This window comes from Rousettus aegyptiacus, unplaced genomic scaffold, assembly GCF_014176215.1.
Source record: "Rousettus aegyptiacus isolate mRouAeg1 unplaced genomic scaffold, mRouAeg1.p scaffold_m13_p_13, whole genome shotgun sequence".
Lineage (NCBI taxonomy): Eukaryota > Metazoa > Chordata > Mammalia > Chiroptera > Pteropodidae > Rousettus > Rousettus aegyptiacus.
In genome coordinates, this window is record NW_023416288.1 from 13,373,245 (window position 1) to 13,396,888 (window position 23,644).

General features: G+C 31.2%; 1 protein-coding gene across 4 annotated transcripts in view; it reads left to right on the forward strand.

Moving 5' to 3' along the window:
• RUNDC3B (RUN domain containing 3B) overlaps positions 1 to 23,644 on the forward strand; it is a 121,894-nt gene that overhangs the window by 35,713 nt on the left and 62,537 nt on the right. For 2 of the 4 annotated variants that reach the window (XM_016148001.2, XM_016148003.2), the window contains exons 3-4: positions 9,198 to 9,248; positions 14,928 to 15,061. In XM_016148001.2, coding sequence (XP_016003487.1) covers positions 9,198 to 9,248; positions 14,928 to 15,061 — 185 coding nt within the window. The remainder of the gene's footprint in view (positions 1 to 9,197; positions 9,249 to 14,927; positions 15,062 to 23,644) is intronic. The other 2 variants (XM_016148004.2, XM_016148002.2) reach the window with 1 other exon arrangement.

Below are 23,644 nucleotides of genomic sequence, written 5' to 3' on the forward strand. Positions count from 1 at the left end.
TTCAATAAATACTGCTGGGACAATGTGATACCTTTGAAATTTGATCCATACTTCACACCATATGCAAGAATTAATTCGAAATGGGTCATAGACTAAATGTAAAATGTAAAAGTATAAAAACCTTAAACAAAAATATAGAACATCTTTGTTACATTCAATTAGGCAAACAAGTTTTAAATACAATAGAAGCACAATTCATAAAAGCAAAAAATAAAATAGACCTCATCAAAATTAAAAACTTTTTTCCTCCAGAAGACACTGTGAAGAGAATATGGCAAGCCATAGGCTGGAAGAAAAATAGATACAAATCACATATTTGATAAAAGGCTTGTATCTTTTGTAGAATATACAAAGAACTATAAAAACATAATAGTCTGAAAACAACCAACTCAACTTAAAAATTGCCAAAAGATTTGAACAGACATTTCAAAGAAAGTATTCAAATGGCAGCAAATACATAAAAAGTTGCTCAACATCATTAGTCATTCAGAAAATGCAATTAAAATCACAGGTATTACTACACACCTATAACAAGTTCTGGTGGGGATGTTGAGAAATTCGAATTCTCATTACTTACATTACTGGTGGGAAAGAATGCTAAATGGTTTACTCAAGATAAATGAAAACTTACGTTTACACTAAGACCTGTTTTATAGCAGCTATATTCATAGTCATTAAAAACTGGTAACAACCTGTGACAAATGGATAAAGGTTATATAGCCATACAATGGACAAACTCAGCAATAAAAAGGAAAACACCTGTTTCTGCACACAACATGGATGAATCTCAAAAGCATTATGCTAAGTGCAAGATTAAAGGCTCTAAATGTTATATACTGTATGACTCCATTTTGGTGACATTCTAGAAAAGGAAAAATTATAGTGCCAGAGAATAGAATCAGTGATTATCAGAGGTTCGAGGTTGTGGGGTTGATTATATAGTGTCTGTATGAAGGAATTTTGCATTTGCAAAAATATAGATCCGTATACCAAAAGTAAATTTACTGTAAATTTAAAAATGTATTTATAACGTCCCCAAATTCTAGTGCTTCCCATTAAACATTTTAAAATGGAAAGGATCTCACTTTTTTAATTCTAATATTTAAAATTCCCACTCTTTCATCTCCAATTACTTTAAGAAGTCAGGTAGTTTTTCATAGAGCATAGTAAAAAGAAACCCCAAGGAGCATTCCTGTACCATTATCCTTCCTTATTTTTGGCTAAATGTAACTTGCTTTTCCTCTGCTTTGGAAGTGAATCATAGCATATGTTTCCTATTCTTTTTCAGGAGCAAATGCCTTAAATTCGACACTTCACATATGCCTTCCCTTTTTTTCCTTTTTTACTTTTCCCTTCTCCCCTAATGTTTTCCATACATACATACACTCTTACATTTCTTCTCTTATTTAGCAATCCATCTAGGCCCTATGCTAGCATCTTAGGATGCAAAGATTGTTAAGGTATGCTTTCACATGAAACTCAGTCTTGGAGAGCAGAAAGAGGATACATTAGCGAATAATTGTGTATAGGACTGGCATTGGGTCATAATAGAAGTATTAATGAGCATGGTGTAGCACAGAAGAGTGAATAATTTATTTACATGGGTCAGGGGAGGCTTAAAACGAAAGAGGCATAAAAGTGCTTCAAATTAAAATTTATTTTTTAAATGTATCTGTGACTTTAATTATGGACTGGTAGGCCAGATAGTTTAAGAAAAATATGAAATTTGGCTATAAAGTGATCAGAAACAATCTTGTAATCTTTAGCTAGGTGGTATGGAGATGAGCTACAGTAGTGAATTTTATAGAGGTTATATAGAAAATAACATTAAAATGAGAAAATTTCTGGGTATCAAAGACTATAGAATATCAACTAGTAATTTATGAAAGAAAAAATGAATAAGTGTAATGAGACTGTCAAATTTCCTATGATTTAGTCTGCTAATTATACTTAATTTTGGGCTTGCTGACTCACATTCAGTTTAGATTTTGCCTTGACTCTGAACATTGTTTTCCAATTATACTTGTATACAGTGAATCCTTTTGTTGTTTTTAAATTCCTGTGCTTTAGCGTTATTGGTCTTACTTTTCCTTGACTGCACCAGGCACATTCCTTCACCATTGCCTTGGCTTTTCCCTCTGTTTGGAAAATACTTGTAGATAACATGAATGGTTAACTCCTCCATCTATTTCAAAACTGCTCACTGAGGCCTCAACCTTTTCACCATATTTTAAATAATGATTCACCTCGAAGCACTCTCGACCTCTTTTCCCTGTGCTACTACTTTTTAAAGTCTTAAATTCTATCATGTCATGTAATTTACTAATTATGATTATTGTTTATTGCCTTTCTTTACCTCCACTAAAATGTAAGCTTAACCAGGACAAAGATCTTTGTGTTGTTCATTGATGTATCCCAGATCTCTAGAATAGTGCTTGGGATGTGATAGGCATTCAGTGAATATTTGTTGGAAAATAGAATTCTTGCTGCAACAATAATAATCTCTGTGTTTTTTTTTTTCCTGATCGTATTTGGATTCAGACTCAAAATGAGTTAGAACGCCTGTGACTTGACATTTTAGAATTTTTTCAATCTAACTGAACTGTTATTATACCTGAGCATTTCTCAGGAACACTGGCTTGGACCTCAAAGCTCTTCCTGACTTAAATGATAAATAGTTACCTCCCCATGGGGCCACCTTTTGAAGTGCAGTATAAACACTGTCAGAAACAATGAGTGAAGATAAACCTGTCCATTTGGCTTTTGAATTTTCTTTGTTCATTTTTGAAAGTTTTCCAACTTTTGATTCTCGGTTTGCACACAAAATGAGACTTGAATTGTTTCTGTAGTAACATGTGAATATAACTCAATAAAAACCCATATACTTAGGCCAAAACATGATACAATAGATAAGAAAGTGACTCTGAAGGTCGCCAGAGTTTGGCTTTTAGACAATGGGCAAGGCTACTCTGAGAAACACCCTTTTAAGTTATGTACTTGGAAATCTATGCAAGTTTCAGCAGATTGGTATATTAGAAAATCATAATATTCAAGGAACTCTGAAACATCCAAGGTTATATGTAGTATGGTAAATTTAGTTCAGTGTCTTAAATTGCATAGGGAGTAAAATTAACCTACTTATAATAAGTTTAAGGTTCAGTAATAAATAAATAACTGTGTAGATTCTAAAAACAGAAAGCCTTAGTCTCTAAACCACGCGTGGTGAAAGAGGTTAGAAAACTGGAAAAATTTAAGTATTCTTCAAACTCCTGTACTCTTCATGTATCATTTTCAGTTGAAGTCACATTTCTATACTTTATTTACTCTTAAGCATGTAGCCTTCATTATTTCTTGTTTTTCTGATGCCTTTTGAAAAGCCTCTTTTTTCATTTTAAGATTTTTATCCCATAATAGCCATATAGACTACTTAATGTTGCTTGCATTCCTAGTCTAGTACTTCCTTAAAAAAAGAAAAGAAAAAAGAAAGAAAAGAAGGAAGGAGGGAAAGGAAAAATAAGCTCTATCACAATTCCTAATTTTAACCACTTTCTATATATATACTTTTGTCATCTTGGGCTACCAATCATTTTTTGCCTTTCTTTTCCCCCATACTCCTCACAAAAATGACAAGAGACTCAAGTTATAAAGTTATAGGAAATATCGATAAAAACTTTCAGAAATCACAGGTCTAATTTTAGCTGGCACCTTTGTATATCTATAATATATATTGTATATATGCCTATGAATGTATATATATATTTATATTTCCTTTGTTATGATCTGTATGTCACACTTAGTACATTGGCCATACTGTATTTTCCATTTTGTATTGTTTTTTCAGTTTCTTAAAACTTGACATTAAATTTATATAAAATAAAACCACTATTTTAACCATTTTAAAGTATAATTCATTGGTTTTCAGTATATTCAAAATGCAGCAATCACTATTGTCTAGATCCAGAACATTTTCATCACCCTAAAATGAGATTCAATACCCATTAAGTAGTCACTTCCTTTTTTCTAATTTCCCATTCCTTGGAAACCACTAATCTACTTTGGGTTCTTATGGATTTATTTATTCTGGACATTTCATGTAAATGAAATTATAAAATATGTTTGACTTCTTTCACGTATTGTAATGTTTACAAGGTTCATCCGTGTTATTGCATGTATCACTACTTCATTCCTTTTTATGGCCGAATAATATTCCATCATGTGGATACACCACATTTTGTGTATCAATTAATTATTTAACGGACATTTAAATTGTTTCTGCATTTTTTATCTTATAAATAATACTACAGTAACATTCATATGCAAGTTTTTGCTTAAACATATGTTCTCTATTCTCTTGAGTATATTTTCATTTCATTTTTAACAGTATGTAATATTTCATTATATAAATGAATCATAATTTTCTGTTTATTTTTTTCCATATTTTCTTTTTCATAAACATGCTGTTATATATCACTGAATCTTTATCTATAGATTTATAATTTCTTTAAAATTATTTCCTATTAATAGCTAATGAATTTTTAGAATTATAATTACTGAAATTAAGGGTATGCACATTTTAATATATGTACTATATTTTGTTTAATACATGTTGCTGTACTGTCTACCAGAAAGGTGTACCAATAATAATGTATGAGATTGTTATTTTACACATAGCTTCATTGTACTATTATTATTACTTAAAATTTTTTAATTTGATGGGAGAAATATCTTCTTTGGCTTTCTGTTAATATGAAATAGATAAAATATTTTATTATTTTAATTTTTATTTATTTTCAAATGAGATTGAATATATTTTCACAGTTATTAATCTTTTTTCCCCCTACTGTCCTGGTTATGACCTTTTGTGGAGTAAGTTTCTTTAATTATCCCTAAAATAGAAAAAAAACATATTTACATCACATGGAACTAGTTTTTATATTGCCATATTAATTAATGATTTTTTCTTTTTTATTATTAGTCTTACATGATTACTATTAGTAGTTTATTATTTCACTTTATACTTATTTTTCATTTGAGAATTTATTTGTTTTGAAATATTTGAAATATTTTAGTTTTGTAATGTTTTATGTAATTTTAAATGTCTAAATTTCTAAAATATATTATTCATTCTCAAATACTTCATTATTTGCTTCTTTTTGGAGCTATATGATTATCATAGTATTCTTAATTATTGTGTTTGCTATAGGCATTTCTGGATGAAGAACAAGAAAAATATCTTAAGTATTTGTACTTATGTATTAGGAGATATAAACAAAATGGTCTTTATATGTCTTTATATTGTAACCAAAACAGAATTTTCAAGGAGTCATTTTAATCCCAAATTAAAATATTTACAGAATAAGAGATTTATTAATGGTTTTAAACTTTGCTATACCTGGAGAATTTTTTAGGTTTATTTTATATGAACTTCATTTTTAAAACCCTTTCAAATCAAAAGATTACAAATTCAGATTTGGTTTCTGAAGGGAAGTACCACATAAAGAAATTATTATGAAAAGACATATAATATCTACTATTGATAAAAGTGCCTAAGATATTTTTAATTTTTTTTTTTCTAATATATAAGCATTAACAAAATTTATGATAATACCAGTGAATCCAGATTTAGGGGCTTAGCAGGAATTGATGGTCTCTGATGGATGTTTGTGTTTATTTATCTGTGTGTGTAGTCCTTTGAGTTTCTGCCAGAAAATAACGGGACATTTCCTGTTCAACCTTGCAATTTTTGGAATTAGCTTAGAGCAACCTATAGTACTTATAATTATCAAGTCATATTTTGTTTATTTTCAGTATAGAAGTTGCTTTCTTGTTATTTTTTCTTCTTACATAATTTCAGCAACAGTTTTGAGCACTTTTGATGTTCAAATATTGCTAATTTAAAAGAAGTAAATATTTTTCATTTTATAGAACAGGAAAAAGATTGCACAATTTAATGGAACTTTAGTTTCATTTTGGAGATCATCATCATAATTTCAGTTCCTACATCTTTCCAGTTTCTAATTTCAATGAGTTGCTTGTTTATGAAATCTAATATTTTCATTTTAGAACCTAATAAGAAATGAAAAATGGCCATATCGAAAAGAAGATAATGTTCATTGTTCACTGAATTGCAATGCATATTGTAATTGTAAATATTGTTTCACTGAATAAGTGTTCTCTTACCTATAAATATATGGTCGAAGATTCAAAATTTCAAACCATAAGAACTTGTATTAATATTATCAGTGACAGAATAATTACAAATGGTATTGCCAATTTAAAAAGAATTCTTGGGAAAATTCTGAATTACTATCTGACAATTTATTTGCCTTACAAATGACCATCAATTTACAGTTGTTCCACCTAGGGATCTTTCAGAAATCCATTTTGGATTATTTAATATAAAGTCACCTACCTGTAACTTTATTGGATAAATTATATACACAAGCAGAGAGAAAAAGTAGACTAAATATAGTAAAGACAAAAGTTTGCATTCTTCATAGTTGTTAACACATCAGTTTTTATCTATCATGATAATGTAGTTCAGTTATCTAAGAAATCAAAATGAATAGAAAGGTCTAGTTGAAACAAAGACTAACATGAAAAAGATGTTGGAATAAATATAATATTCATTGACTAGAATTATATTTATTCTTATCACCAAGACCAGTTCATTTATTTAAAGCATTGCTCAGTAATCTTTTCAGTATGAGGACCAATTTCTGCATTAATAAAAAAGTTATAAAGTTGTAAATACCTTCAGTTATTTGTTTTTGAAAATTATATACTTTTGGGGTTAGAAAATATTGTATCTTCAGTATAATTAAGCATTCTTCTATTACATATCCATCTTTGCATAGATTCTTTTGACTGAAATTTCACAAACTGAATAACATGTAATATCACTATATATAATATGATTATAATGGTGCATATGAATGAATCTTGTTCCTGAATAAAACATTTTATTTGGTTTATTCAGTCTTGTGTCAACTGTTTTCCTAAGTTATTCAACAGTTAAAATACTGTTTCAGCATTATGCATTTTAAATATATAAGCAAATTTTATTTGTAATAAATATATTTAAATTAAATATATAAATAAATATTTAATATTCTATATTTTAAAACAAAGGTTTTCAATAGTAAATGAGAACTTTTCTATAGACAAGCACTCTTTGGGCCACTTTGAAATAATGTGAGCTTTGTTATTCATATATGTGTATGTATATGCGTGTGCGTGTGTGTGTGTGTGTGTGTGTGTGTGTGTGTGTATGCAACTATCCTAAGGATTTAAACTTCATATGAAAAATATTCACCCTGGTTATACTACGTGTTTACTGCCCCTTCCTTTCTCTGAGGCTTTTGGTGAAAACTCATAACCAACCAGGAAAACCAAATGACTGATTATCCTCCACCTGTCGTATCTTGTCTTGAGCCAAAGGAGTAGATCAACATGAGGCTACAAGGAACAGGGATGTACTGAGAATAGGCAGGTTCTCTCTGCGTCTTTCCTTTTGATTGCAGGTAATTTGGAATCTGATTTATTGTCATTTGGTCTGGATACATCTGGTTGCTTATAACTGACCTAGAATGACATATTAAATTACGATTAAAGCAATTAATGACTACAAATAAATGAAAATGCTTTAATTTTTTAAAATTTCACAGGATGTTTCACACCCAAGATCAAAATAATATGCATGACCAGGGCATAAAAGCTAACATACTAAATTTTTTTAAGCCTAATCTATAAATTGAGTTTTATAAAAGATTCAATAGTTATTTCCCACTTTATACTAGAGATTGATTAAGCCATGACATGAATCTGGATATGATATATCTCATTGTCACATTTTTAAGATTTTCCTGGAAATTGTTTTTACTTCGATAACTTTTTGATTATATAAATGACAGGTAAAATACATAACCTTGTTTTCAGGCCAGAGATAGTAAATGTGGTTTAAACATAAGAATTGGTATTCTTTTAAAAAAATTTTAAATCTGATATTTTAATAGTCCATGTATAATTATAGTGTTCTTAATATTTGCAATGGAAAGCATTCTGTTCTGATTTACCTTTCAATGCTGAGAAATTTTCATTTTTGTTTGTTGGAGTTGTAGCAAGAACATTACATTCTAATATGGGCTTCAACCAGGGTACCAAATTATAGATCCTTTTGGATATGCGTTTCCAAATTTAATATTTGTCTAAGATGTTACAAATGGAGCTAGGAGGATAGAGAGTGAGTGGTAAAGACGTGGATGTAGCCAGTAGCACACAACTGTACATCTCATTCCTTTTGTTTTCAAACATTACTGTGTGTTTGGTTTTTGTTTGGTTTCATAAAGGGCATAAGTATTTGGAAAGGTGTGAGACCATGTCCTATTGCAGGTTTCAGTGTTTGCTTATGAGAGAAGAAAATATTTATTGGGAATGTGACTTCAGAAATTTGGCTTCGGAGTTTTCCTTTATAATTATATGAGGAAGCGCCAAACAACATATTAAGAATTTGTGGTACTTTTCCAGATGGCAATTGTTAAGCAATAATTGAAAGCTGCTGTAGGAAATAAAACAGTATTTTGCGTAGATTAAGCATTTGGTCAGTGTTGGTTAACATGAAGAACATTTTATCAAATATCTTTGTGCTGTTCTCATAATTCAGAAAAAAAGTATAAACTTTAACTTTTCTTAGGCCCCCAAAAAGAGAACCACTCTTCAAAATGAATTTATAACCTTTAGAAAAGTTAACAATAAAAAAGTGTATTTATTTTTAAAGCTAAAGATGTTCTGAGTCATATAGTTCAATGAGTAATTTTCCTAACTAAACATAAATTTGAGGTGTAAATCTAGCAAATCAGTCAAGCCTTTGCTCATTTTGCATTCTGTTGTCAGTTTATTTAGAAAAGAATGATGGAGGTGGAAGGAAACAGGAAACAATTTCTTCTCACTTATTTCTATAACTTACATACACCCTAGTCTCTCTAATAGAATAGTCTGCAAGAGACCAACTAGATTGATTTATGTGCTGAGTATAGCTCATATTCATCTTAATTGAATTTAGTGTTTACTGTGTTAACATTATGTGTAGTTATCTTATTTGGGCTATTCAGTTTGCAATTATAAACTTGATGGCAGGTTTCTTAAATATTTGTGTGTTGTTGTTGTTGTTGTTGTTGTTGTTGTTTATTTTTTTAAAGAGATTTCCCAAAGTTGCAGATGGCTGGCTCATCTCCAAATACCTCTTCAAGGTACTCTATGCTGGTGATGTCTCCCGCCACTGAGCTGCACGGGAGCATGGAATTGACTTACTGGGGAGGGCTGTATCAGTTAAGTGATCTTTTTTAGTACATTGCATGGGTTTTGCAACGCTTTCTATTTTTGTTTTTGTTAATTCAGAGGGCACACGTATGCTAATGCTAATTTTTAAATTAAAATCTTTTTGTAAACCCACACAATATAATAATCCATTTATTCCCTTTCCTCTCCTACATGTATTCTTATTAATTTCCATGGTTTTATCACTATTTTATTAATCAAATGTATCTGTGTTATTTATATTTTATTAGAACTCTCAATGATATAAGATTTATTGGCTATTTCCTCAATTTTGTAAGTGCTGTGTAACAATATTTGTATTATACACAAAACGGGCTGAGGCAAGCTGTGTGAATTTTCCAAAGTCACTCAGTAAAACTTACGTGGGTGCTGTCAACAATAACTCATTTGTCATTCTTGAACCATTAGTGGGAATATATTCCTTAGTTTCCTTTCTTCCAGGTAGAATACATACCTTTATTCACTTATTCAAAATTTTTTTAGTTCCTGCTGCATGCAAAACACTGCTAGGCCTCTGTACTTATGACCTAGCCTTTTATTATATATTTTTTTAATTAGAAAAGAAATACATATCATTATTTTTAAAGGTTATGGTAAGACAAAAGAGAGAAAGTAGAAATAAAGGTTTTCTCATTTCCTCAGTCCTAATTCCCACAAGCAATCATTTTAAACAATTCCTTTTGTTTTATGTTCCCTACACAGAGCCTTAATTATTACTGAAACAAATTACACTCAATTTCTTCAGGTCTACACATTTATATGTGGTTCTCTGTATGGACTTCAGCCTTCGGTACTCTAATTTAATCTGCTAATATTCTAAACCTTTTATTAAAAATACTGGTGGAGGAAAAAAACAAAACTTGTACTCTACTTGGAAAGATGGTAAAATTACTGGAATAAATAAGGCTATCTTAAGTCAAGTTCAGTTTTCAGATGTTGGGGTAAACCTGTTTATCTTAGTTTTTTTGTTTTGGAAGATTAATAATTAACTCATTTTTATGGTATAGATACATCCTTTAGCTATTTGTAATACATTCCTTGCTAGTGAACAAGACATTAATTGTTAGTAATAAAGGATAATAACTACATTTTTATATTAGTGATTAATAGTTGCTAAATGATGTCCTTAAAGCATCCTATGAGTAACATGCAAAGCTCACAATATAAGTAAAATTATCTAATCTAGACTCGGATTTCTTAAAATCCAGCTTAAATGTAACTAAAGTTATTTTTAAAGTAATTAAATTTGTTTTTTTAATTATTAATATGAGATTTTATTTAGAAAATTAATCAAGGTCATAATTTTATCTCCAAAGCAGAGTGATCTAATAAACATAAACCTCAACTAAAAATACTACTTTTCTAAAAAATAAAGAGATTCTGGCCTCTTACAGTAATGGGAGTTTTCTATGTTTTGTAAAAAGATATTGGAAAATATTAAACCGATTTTATAAATTAGCAGTAAGACACTTAGGATTGCTGCTACACAATGTATAGTAAAAGTTAAATATCTAAATATTAATATACTGGCAACAATAAATTCACAAGTAATCAATTTCCTTTAAGTATCTGAAAATATTTGCAGTGATATCAGAATGATTAAAAACTCGATGTGACTATATATATTACTTGTCTTGACGAATAGCAATTCCAAGGCAATAGTCTTTGATATTGTCATCTAGGTGATGTATTGTAATGCTAATAGAACTTCAGCTTGTGAGACCAGTTTTTCCTTTGTTCTTTTTATGACTAAGCACTAATATAAAGGGTGGAGAAAGGAAAGCACTTAACGGACTCATTTATATTTTATGTTATCAAAAGAAGTTGTATCATCAGCCACTGCTTAGTAGAGAACCACTTTAGAAATTTTAGTTCTCATTCCTAAGTTTCATTCTGGCCATAAAAGATATAAGCGAAACATAAACACATTGCATGCAGTGATAAGATGTCTAACTTAAATAATGTAGATGAGTAATTTGGATCCTGGAGATCATATGCTATTTTTAGGTGCTAAAGATGATACAGCTTAGTGGGAAAGACATCACACAGCTACTTAGTAGCAGACCGCCTTAATAGTATAGCAAACTTTTCACCACTTATTTCTGCGCCTAATGTGAATTAGAGTTGGCTTGATGGAGTGGGAATACATGTTGAAAAGCTTGTTTAACTTCGTAATTGGTAAAAAGTCAACTTCTAAGAATGCACATAATCGAAAGTGTATTTATTATACATATTATACTCATCAAGAACTTTAAAAAGAGAATTGTTGATGACAGTGTATTTTCTCTCTGGAGTAAAATTTCTTCAAGATACTCACTAGTCAGTTTCTTGTAACATGATTTGCTTTTGTGGTTATTTTTAAAGGAAATGAGAATATTTTGGGAGTGATTATTACTTCATTAGTTATTTTTAAAGGCATGACCAGCTTATAGCTTTTTTTTTCTTTTCTTCTAATTTTCCCGTTGAATACTGGTTACAGACTAATAGCCCAAGTATGTCTTGTGCTAGCAGTTAATTCGTGTTTGAGTGATGTTCACATAACTAATTGAACACTTATTATTTTTAATTAAATTCAACGCTTTTCATAGATGCAGAAATTATTCATTTAAATAAAAGTTTAGGGTATACAGACAATTCACATGTGAATTTCTTTAGAGATTCTAATAAGGGAACCCACCCTCTTAAAGCAGATCCTTCTGAAAGTGAAAATTGCAGTGTCTAAATTTTAAGAACTTCACTTTGGAAATGATGCACATGAAGAGGAAGAAAGGCAGAATCAAGCCAAGTCATCCTCACATCTAGTTTGTTGAGTAGATAGAAGTGTTACAAAGATACTACTGGTTTATTTAAGGCCCTGCAAGTCATAATTATATAGCATTCTCTTAATTGTTCCATTTATCATTTTGTAATCTGGAGAATCTTGTCATTATCTCTTGGGTAAAAGTCTTATAGAAAGCATATCCTACCCATAGCCTAAGGATTTAGTGTTCAGACCTTCTATATTTAACCTAATTCTAGATTTTTAGTTTTTCTATATCTTGGTTTCCTCTACTCCAAAATTGTACTTTGTTATATTCTTTTGTTTTCGATAGCTCTACTTTAAAACTTCTCATAAATTTTCCTCAGCCATATCAAACTCAAGAGCTTTAAGATAAAGTCACCAGAGAATCCTGGTGATTCTCCCTTTTTTAAGACCCCTGCCAGTGTATTATATACTTCGTTTCTTGAGGGAAGTCTAACAGCTACACCTTTTTAAAATTATGGAATTACCTCAATTAATAGAAGCCAAAGAACATTACTTGAGACTAATTTTATGGAGGCAAATTTAGAATGGTTGATATGGGAAAAGATAGGATTTTAAAGATTTTTCTAGATTCTAAGCAAGTAATGGGAAAAACTTAACTTTGTATCTCATTCCCACTTTGTATTACAAGGGGAGCTTTGGTACCTTAACTGTTTGTATGATAGTAACAATAACAATAGTAATAATTGTTAACATTTGTAATGATTGCTACACATACTCATCTTATCTGCAAGTGTTATGTAGGTACTACAATTATTGTCAGTTTATAGAAGAAAATCAGGCTTATAGAGTGAAGTCATTTGCTCAAGATTGCATAGCTAGAAAGTGATCTAATAAAGTCTACTAAAATGATCTAAAAAAAGTCCATATTCTTAACCACTAGGCATTCTGCCTCCTCTCCAAATAACTAACAAATTCATGTCATGAAAATTGCCCTAAAGACAAACTATGTCGAGATACTGTTCCAGGAACTTTTTAACTGAAAGAGAGGGGGCAAAGGAAAGCGATGGGGAGAGATTGAAAGGAAAAAGGAAGATTATAAATATTCCTATAGATTTCTATTTGTTGATAGAAATATTTGATTTTTAAAGAGACATTTCAGTGAGGATTTATAGATTCCTTTGTATTTTTATTGTTATATATATTCAAGGGTAAATATTTTCAGAATATTTGATATTTGTAATCTAGCATGGTGACATCTTGTCATTAAACTGCTACTATAAAAAGATACTAATTAGATTTTTTAAATTCAAATTTTTATATGTATTGCAATTAAGATGATCTGTTTTGGGTTGATTTACCAATTAATTTAACAGATATTTATTGAATACGTACTCTGAACCAAGCACTGTGTCAAGTGCTGAAGATTGATTTAAAGACAAATAAGACACGATCTCTGCCTCAGTGATTTTATCCCCAAGAATGTGAGACAGTCAAGTGAACAAGTAATTATAAGGATAAGTAAGTACAGGATCCTCTGCCAGGACATAGGAAAGGACCGGCTTACTTAGATATCACATATGGCTTACAAGAAGAGGAGGCATTTAATGTCCTGAATGATGATCGGAGTTACCTATTACCATATATAGGCTTTATATTAGTTGATAAACTATAAGTATGTTATTAGAAACACCAGCATATCTTTAAAAAGATACCAGAGGTATCTTTTTAAAAATACCAATGCCTGATCCCTCCCCTAAAGATTCTGATTATTTATTTTTGGTGGAGCCCAACCAGGAGTATTTTTTTAAAACGGTTATTCTTATGGGCTGCTGTGGTTGGAAACCACTCAAATATCATTTCAGGAACTGCTTCTAAAATGATGCTTGCTGACAGGAACATTTTCTGATGTTGCTTAGAGAGGAACTATTATTGGGAAAAGGAAGGTTTGGGATAAGTAAATAATAAATTAAAAACAAGCACAGGTTTAAAACTATAAAGGCTAATCTTTCTACATTAAGATTAAACAACTTCCCTAGGTAAGAGTCATCATTCCAGGAAGTTGAAGAAAGTGTTAAGATGTCTCTCATATCCCATATATAAGTACTAAGAGTATAAAATAGTTCCTAAAGATCTACTAATAGTCCCACATAGAAATATGCTAATATAAGATCCCTGCAAAAGGTGCTGGTTCATAAGCAGACACATAATTACCCAAATTTGAAAAATTAAAATGGTAAAAATTAGATGGGTTGATGACTAGAAGAGAGCAGATGAATGATAGTTACGAAAGAGCTTTATGGTTTTATAGATGAAAATGGTTGGGTAGAAGATTATGGATTCTAATTGATTATATTTAGTTATAGGAAAGACTACTCATTATTTCATTTTTTTTTTGAAGTATCCCTGTAAAGAGGAGAAAAGGAGTTATGTTTTTTTTCTGTTTTTCTGAATAAAGAATACTTTAGAACATAACTGGTAACATTTAAATTGATGCTTAATTAGAACCACAAGGAAAATTATTTGTGTGATATCTAAAAGACTGTGTTAGAATAGGATATTAAACTGCAAGAGATTTTTTTTAGTGTCTACACCATTTTTACTTCATTTAGCTTGATTTTATTGTTGAAACAACTGTAATTCAGATTTATTAAATAAATTGTCTGAAGTAATACAACTAGGTACAGGTAGAACAGGCCTGGATTTAGGCTTTTTGACATTGAGATCAGTGCCCTTTCCACTGTAGTGCACCATACTGCCTTTTATGTTTCAGAGTTTTATCGTTTTTGCATTTTGAATTTTCTAGTCTGGTTTTCTTTTATTTTGTATTAAAATTTGTTTCCTGAAGGTCAAGTAACCTGGTTTGGTTATGAAAGTCCTCGTAGCTTCTGGGACTATATCAGAGTGGCTTGCCGGAAAGTTTCACAGAATTGTATCTGCAGCATTGAAAATATGGAAAATGTCAGTTCCTCTAGAGCTAAGGTAAGATGTAAATAATAATGTGCAATGTGTGTAATACTAAGCAGTTTGACCCAAATAGAAAATTTTGAGCTCTTTGCTAAAGAAAATATTTGTTTTCTCTGTTGGAATTAAGCACTTGACAAAATTTAATCTTTCAGAGGCTTATTTCCTTTTCGTTTATTGCATGCAATTATTTTAGAATGCTTTTGAATATTTTGACTTACGAATTGTGGGAAAGGACAAAACTAGTCACTGTTTCTTTTTATGTGGCACATGAAATATTTCCTATTCTATGATTTTTCTGCATTTTTTGAATTACCTAAACCAGTGGCTTTCAGTGTCCTGCAGAACCTTGGGGTCCATACTGTCAAAACTATTTTCATGTAATGTTATTTGCCTTTTGCACTGTGTTGACATTTGCACTACTAATGGAGAAGCACCGGTGGTGGATAAAGTTGTGGTGCCTTAGCACAAATTAAGGCAATGGAGTCAAACTATACTAGTAGCTGCTTTCAGTTAAGAATGTCCATGATGGTACAGTAAACATTATTAATTTTATTAAATCTCAACCTTTGAGACTTAACAAAATTAAATCAGGTATTATCTTTTTCATATCCTGAGTGCCAGAATGGGAAGTACGCATAAAGCATTTCTACAGCATGTTGAAGTATGATAGTTATCTTAAAGAAAAGTATTCATGCAGTTGTTTGAACTATGAGCTGGATGAGTCACTTTTATCACAATACTATTTTTATTTGAAAAAAATGTATAAACTATAGTTTTTTTAGACTTACACATTTGGTGGACATTTCTTGAATAATAAAAATGAACAAACTGAACCTATTACTTCAAGCAAAATAGCTGACAGTATTTGTTGTTAATAGTATAATTAAAGCTTTCATGTGAAAATTATAATTTTTGAAAACTTGTATTCATCATCTTGAGCTTGAAAACTCCCCAGTACTTAAATTCTTTTCTGATAGCATTGATGTTCATTTTACCAAATATATTCATTAATCATTTAATGAAATATGTCAACATTTGGTAGATCTGCATAACTTATATTTTCCAAATGACCAGTGCATGGAATTATAAAATCATGAATGTGAAAAAGATCCATTCAGAGTACAAGATAATCTATGGCCATGCCACCCTGAATGTGCTCAATCTTGTTTGATTTTGGAAGCTAAGCAGGGTCAGGCCCTGTTAGTACTTGGATGGGAGACCACCTAGAAATACCAGCTGCTTTAGGTTTAAAAAAAAAAAATGTGCAATATAGCCCAATGGATTTAATGTAATAGAATATGTAAAGTTCATTGATATGGTTATAGATTCCATGTTGCAACTATCAATAAGTGATAAAAAATGATCACTTATTGAGTTTTGATGTAAAATCAAAGGAGAATATTCATAATTATCTGAAAAACTATTAAAAGATTCTTTTTTTCCAACTATTTATCTATATGAGGCTAGATTTTCTTCATATGCTTCTACCAAAACAACACACTGTAACAAATTGAATGCAGAAGCAGATATCTAGTTCTCTTTTATTAAGCCACACATTAAGGGAAAAATGTAAAACATCCGTTTTTCTCACTAATATTTTTCTTTAGGAAAAGGTATTTTTTTCATAAAAATGTTAACATAATTGGTTTATTTTTTTAATTAATATTTTAAAAGTTTCCAGTTTTGACTTATAATACAGTAAATAATGATAGCTGTAACTTATATAAAGGCTCTTTGGAGTCCTCAATATTTTTAAGATTGTAAAGTGTCTTAGCTGCTGATATAAGCTATGTCAGCTTTAGGAGGTTTTTTTTAATTGGATTGTCATAGTAGCTTTTCTTACTATTTTTGACACTTCATTAAACTAAGTAGAAAATAAAGATTGAAAATAGATTTGTACAGTTTTAAGATTAAGACATAATTCAATTCATTATTTTGCAATTATAAAGTTATAAATAATAAGCAAAAGTATAATAATCATCTTTCAAAAGTATAGTTTCTCAGTTTATTATTCCAATATCCATTTTTATTAGGAATTCATTTTTTCGTTTGGAAAATTTTTGGTTCACAAAATTGACTAATATATATTGAAAGTAAAACATTTTGTGAAACATGAACTGAATAAGTTTTTAAAAACAAGGTTTATAATATTTAAATATAGTGACATAATTAGAAACATAGTCAAACAGCTTAAAATTCATAATATGGAATTGTATTTTTGGATCGAGTTGATAGCTGTCAAATTTCTAAAGTTGATTTTTGTCATCTTTCTAAAACCTCAGCTTTCTCCTTCACTGCCTCCTGCATCTCCAGCCAAAGGGCTGTCTGAGCAACAGTTAACTTTATGCTTCCGTATCTTCTAACTGATTGAATCAGTTTTCTTCTCTGCCTCATATAGTTTTTTAAGCCAATAATGTCTTCATTTTTGAATCAGTTATACCTGTTTTTTAATTAAAAACTTTTCTCCTAGAGGTTTCATCTTGCTTTTATTGTATATTAACAGATTTCTTTTTAGTCACAACTATTGTCTTCGTAGTCCTCTGGGCTCCATTTTCTCACACTATTGAATTTATTCTTTTATTAATGTTCTAAATTGTCTGATTGACTACAGATTTTTAAAATGTAGAATTTGAATTCTCTTTTGCATCTGAATTTAATTCGTATCAGTTCTCATGTTTTCCTTGTGGTTTAAGAATAATATTTTGGTTTCTGAGGGTTAAGATTAAAAAAACTAGCTGCAATTTGAATGAATCAAGTCTATAAAAACAGAAAGTACCCAGGTGGTACATAAACTTTATTTTCTTATTTTCAAATTGAAAGCAGGAGAGATGAACATGACAAGTGTATTCTAAACTCCTTCAAAATGGGAGAAAATATATTTGTAGCACTAACACACCCCAAAATACAAAAGGTAATTGAGAAGTTAACAAATATTAGAAATGTAGCATTTGGACCTGAGTGTACCAAAGAAAACCAAACCCTAGCTCACCGCCTCTTTTAATGAAACTCTTGGGATTAGGCCTTGCACAGCAAGATGCTGGCCAGCAGAGTTAATGTTTATTCTGTAAAAAACCATTGTTGAGTATCAAAATACCACAGAACAATCATATTCCAAATCCAGTATTTATGTCTTTGTTTTTGATCAAGCCTCAAACGTATTATATTTAGTGGGAAAAGAGAGATCTATGATTTACCTGGTTACTCTGGGGAGAATCTACAGGCAGAGATGGCCTCAGTATATTCATTGCAGTGGGACGAGTGAAGTACTTAATCTACTCAGTAAATCACACCTGCCAAGTATCAGGATTGAAAGATTAAACAGGTACCTCAGTTGGCAGGTTTATTGGGCCTTTGAGCTTCAGTCTGTAGTGACTACTAGCATATATAGCAGCGGTCCCCAAACTTTTTGGCACCAAGGGCTGGTGCTCCTATGAGAATGTAATGGCTAATGATCTGAAGTGGAGCTGAGAGGGTGGTGCTAGCCCTGGGGAGCAGCTGCAAAGACAGGTGAAGCTTCACTTGCTTGCCTGCCACTCACCTCCTGATGTGTGGCCCAGTTCCCGGGGGTCAGGGACCCTTGATGTATAGTACTCTCATCTAGACTTGACACTTGAGAAAACATACTAAAATCAAAGTATCAAACCTACTTGCTGAACAATGTGCAATTCAATATACTTGGGACCAAAACAGTTGGAGCTTATTTTTTAAATTCTGTATAAGAAGCCAGATTCACTCTGCTTACACATTTATGGTTGTGTGAATGTTATTTTAAGCAATGGAAGACAAGATACACTGTGGAGCAATGACTAATTTTAAATTTACTTGAATTGATTGAGTCAGGATTGTCTCTGTCCTGGTACCACTCTACAACTTAAATTCACATTGTAGAAACTTGCCACCATGGCGATCTGATACTTAGTCACTAAGCTAAGAGCTGTGAGATGCAGACTATTCTCTTTCCCTGTTTAGTCTGTGACTAGGTCAACCTATTTTCCAGTGCCTAATCATAGCCTAACAATGGAATAGAAAATTTGAATTGACAATCATGTCTATAATCTATCTATCCATCTTAGGTATATTTGCAGCTATTTTTCTATAATATGCAGAGATTCTGGGACATAGGATTTCTGTACGTTTATTTAGGTTTCAGACTAGAATTAGCACTTTTAGAAAAACAGCTTCATTTCAACAGGCACTTATTTCACTCCCTTCTGAATTCACCTGTCCTCACCCATCTTCCCCATCTGTTATTAGGCCAGTGACTTAAAAGCACAATACGTAATCTCTGACAGAAACTCCACAAATTAGATACTTGGTTACTATTGTTTTTGATCTTGCAGATATTTCCATTGGGTTTTCTTAGCATTCCAACTGATTTCAAGCTCAAGAAATCCTTTTGCCCCTTTAGTTTTTTTTATTTTTTAATTTTTTTTGGCATACTTTTCTTCAGTTCTTCCTACCTTCCTATATATCTGTGTGTGTGTGTGCGTGCATGTGTGTGTGTGTGTGTGTGTGTGTGTGTGTGTGTGTGTAAGAATAGTTGATTGTTTTTTGGCTTAGTCTTCACTAGTTTGTGGTTACTCACTTTGTACATTCTTTCCGTTATTGAACTTAATATAGTAGACCAATATCTCAGTATACTGGTCATGTCAGTCATCAGTATATCCATGTGTCCTTCCATCTGATAAATTTTTATTGAGAACCTATACCATGTCAGAACTGTAGATGTAATCTTTAATACATTCTTATGACACATGCCTCTAATCCTTCCTAGTCTTTTTTTTTTTGGTCTCATCTTCTTGTTTGCTTTTTCTGTGGTTGAGAAACTGGTTTTATCATTGGTATGCCTCAGAGGCAGGTTAACCAAATTTTCTACTGAAAGAAGCAGAGGCAAGGGGTTATTAATCGCAGAAACAGTTGTCCCTTACAATAAGATACCGTAATGCAAAGAGGCCATTTTTATGAGAATTTTCTATTCATAAATCTGTCTCCTTTTTTAAACACCACTTGATATTTCCTATCCTTTGTTTATTTATTGTGATGTATCCAAACCTGGAAGAATATCAGAAATACTTGGGGAGCTTTAAAATTAAAGTTCCTAGGCAGAAAACAGAGGTATTCTCAGGGTGTGAATTATGAAAAGAAATGTCTATGAACATATTAAGACAACATTAAAATGAATTAAGGTGTAGAATAGAAGATATGGTCATGATTAAGAGTTTGGATGTCTTTCTCAATGTAGTAGGGAACTATCTGAGGGTTTCTTTTTTACTTTTTATTTTTTTTAACACAGTTCTGTAATCTGATTTACATTTTAAAATGTTCAACTGGGTTCAGTATAGAGAATTCATAAACAGGAGGTTTGGGAGCAGAGAGTCAAGTTAGAAGGGTATTATTAGAGCTTAAAAAAGAAATGATCCTGGAGGTAAGAAATGAATCAGTTTCTGCTTCCAGTAATAACAGTAACTTATATCAGGGGAACTCTTCTGCCAAGAAGAACGATAAAAGTTAGATAAAATTCACAAAGAAACCAATTTAATACATAAGAGAATAACCAAGGCATGAGAACTCGAGTGGCCACAATCCTGGAGAGAAGGATAGTATATGAAGTGAGCCTTACATTCAACTTGGCTTTTAGCTTAATGTTCATTTCATGGGTATAGAGGCAGGACATAGTATATTGCAGGTGGTAGATGGTTGGATTAGTTTTCCAGGGCTAGCAAAACAGAAGTTAAAGCTTGGAATTGCTGGTGAAATCAGGATTTAATCAAAAGGAGAGAACTTCAGACAAATGTGCCTGAAATTATACATGCAGTTTTCCTGTGACGTGTTTGCCAGCTTAGTTTCTGAAGCACATGGCAAAAATCTCATAAATCTAAAGCTGAAAGCAACAAGTAGAAGGCTAAAAAGCTGATCAAAGATTTCACAGTCTTGTTCTAGAGAGACCAGAAGTTAGTGTTCAAGGTCAATCAAGTTCAAGGGTCTCTGTCCAGGCTTTTATTTGAGACCCCCAAAAGACTATTCCTTGGGAGTAAGGGAAATTCATATGAAGACCAGCTCAAAAAAGGTTTAAAAGTGGTACCTTGAAATAGTGCAAGGTGTGTTTCAAGTTTACTGTCTGCCTACTAGAAGAAAAATCAACCCTAGAGAAAGATAGCATTACAGCTGTTACAAATTTTCATACAGTGTCAAGTATGCAATCAAAAATCACCAGGCATATCAGGAAATAACATCCAATGACAAAACTGAGAAATAAAAAATAGACAATTGGAACATACCTATGGGAGATGCAGATAATAGAATTTTATGTAATTATAATAAGTTCAAGAAAATAAAAATAAAGATTAATAATAATAGAGAACTGGAATATGTAAGAAAACCAAGATGGAAAACGACAGAATATTCATTTTTATCGAACACATGTAGAACTTATATAAAAAATTATCATTTGCTGAGTTATACTTCATCTCAAATTTCAGAGGATTAAACTCATATAGACTTTTTTTCTAAATTTAGAATTAAGCTAGAATTAATAACAAAAAATAACTAGAAAATGCTTGTGTAAGTCAGAATTGAGAAGGACTTAAATAACTCATGGACGAAAGAGGAAATTATTGAAATTGAAAGATATTTGAAGAGTAATGATAATAAAAATATAACACTTGTGCTTAGAGGAAAATAGGCTCAAATAGGTGTTTATGTATTTTTTCTAAAGGCTGAGAATCAGTGGTAAAAGCTTTCATCTTGAGAAGCTATATTTTTTTAAAAGAAGTAATAAACCCAAAGTAGAAGGAAATAAATGATGAAGAGAAAAAATTCAATTTAATTCAAACAAATGTACACTAGAAGAAAATCAACAAAACTAAAAATTGATGTTTTTTTAAAGGTTAATACAATTAATAAGCTTCTAGCCAAGACTAAGAATTAAAAAGAGAGAGATTATAAATTACAAGTATCAGGAAGGAAGAGGCCAATTCCATAGATCTACAAACGTTAAAAATCCCAAAAGAAAGTATTATGAATAACTTCACACCTATAAATTTGAAAATTCAGACAAAATGGGCAAATTCTTTGAAAAATATCACAAAACTAACAAAAAGGAAGGAAATAGCTAACTATTCTGATATTGCAAAAGAAATCAAATCTATAGTTAAAAATCTTCCACTTCTAGGTCCATTTTTAAATTCAGTTGTCTTTTTCTTTTGGATTTGTAAGGATTCTTTGTATTACATAAATGAGAGTCTTTTTTTCAAATACATGTAATGCAAATATCTTTGGCACTCTGTGATTTGCCATTTTACTCTCTTAAGTGATTATAGTTCATCCCTGAAATAGAAGGGAAAGTAGAGTGTATGGGTATTAAATCAATTAGGTTGATTGGTTTGGTGGTTGTAGATGAGTTTCCTGTCTTCTGGTTATACCTGTTTTTTGTTGCCTCATACAGTAAAGTAGAGATACTGTTGTATACTAACCCAGTGCTTGGGAGAGTCAGATATCTTAATGTGTATATAAAGCTCTTAAAACAGAGCCAAGTGTATATTAATTACATTAAGAAGTGTTGATTACTTTTTTTTTCAAAAACCGTCAGTGGCAAACTAATATTTTTGTCTTTGAAAAAAAAAGTTAAACATAATTTCCAGTTTTCTCACTCATGGCCCCAACCTTTATAAATCTGTTTGTATCCTGTACTAGTTAGTTCTTTTGTTGGATTTAGAAAAGAAATTGTTAAAATCATCACAATTTATTTTATAATCTGACAGAACTCTGCAAACTTCTAAGGACAGGAAAGTAGGTGCAGCCCAGTTTTGTACGGATAAATCAAGAAGCAGGACTTTCCTCATGTTTATGTCTAGCAATAGCATAGTATCCTATAGCTTTCTCTAGAGAGCAACTTTTTCTGCTTCTGTTTTGGTGAAATCCTGGACTTTTGATTCAGGCCACCGCTACTAGTCTGTCTTTTAGATGAAATTTTAAGAGAGAATCTTGAGGCTGATGGCCAGTGGCTTTCCTCTTCCTTCTTCTTTTCTAATCAGCCACAGCCAATTGTAGGTTCCCCTGGGCTTCCTCAGCAAGAACAATGCAGTGAGTCCTGGCCAAGCTTGGTGGGCATATTGGTGGTATGTTAACCACACCCATATCATTCCTTTCCCAACAATACTGCTGCTTTTAACCTGACAGATTTTACCGCTGTCTGGATTAACTCTTTTTTGATCCTTCCAATCCATGAGTTTTGTAAATTCATTTGAGTTGTAGTCATTTCTAAAGAATGCTTTTTTTCCTCCTCCATACTGGTAGTTGACTGTCATATATATTGATTAGTGTTACCTTTATTTTCAGCTGCTACCACAATGTTTTGATTTTCTATATAGTCCATCTTCATGGACTTTGTGGAGATTTGTGAAAGGATTGAGTGTAAAAAAATAGTAATTGAATTTTTAAATTCTCACTACAAATATAATTTCTTATACTCTTTTATTCTAAACAGAGTCCAGAAGAAATGCTTTAGATTATAAAAATTAATTGGTTAGTTGCAATTATTGAATGAGGTTATTGCTTTTCTAAATAAAAGTAAATTCTCTTCAGTCAGAATTGTCTTTT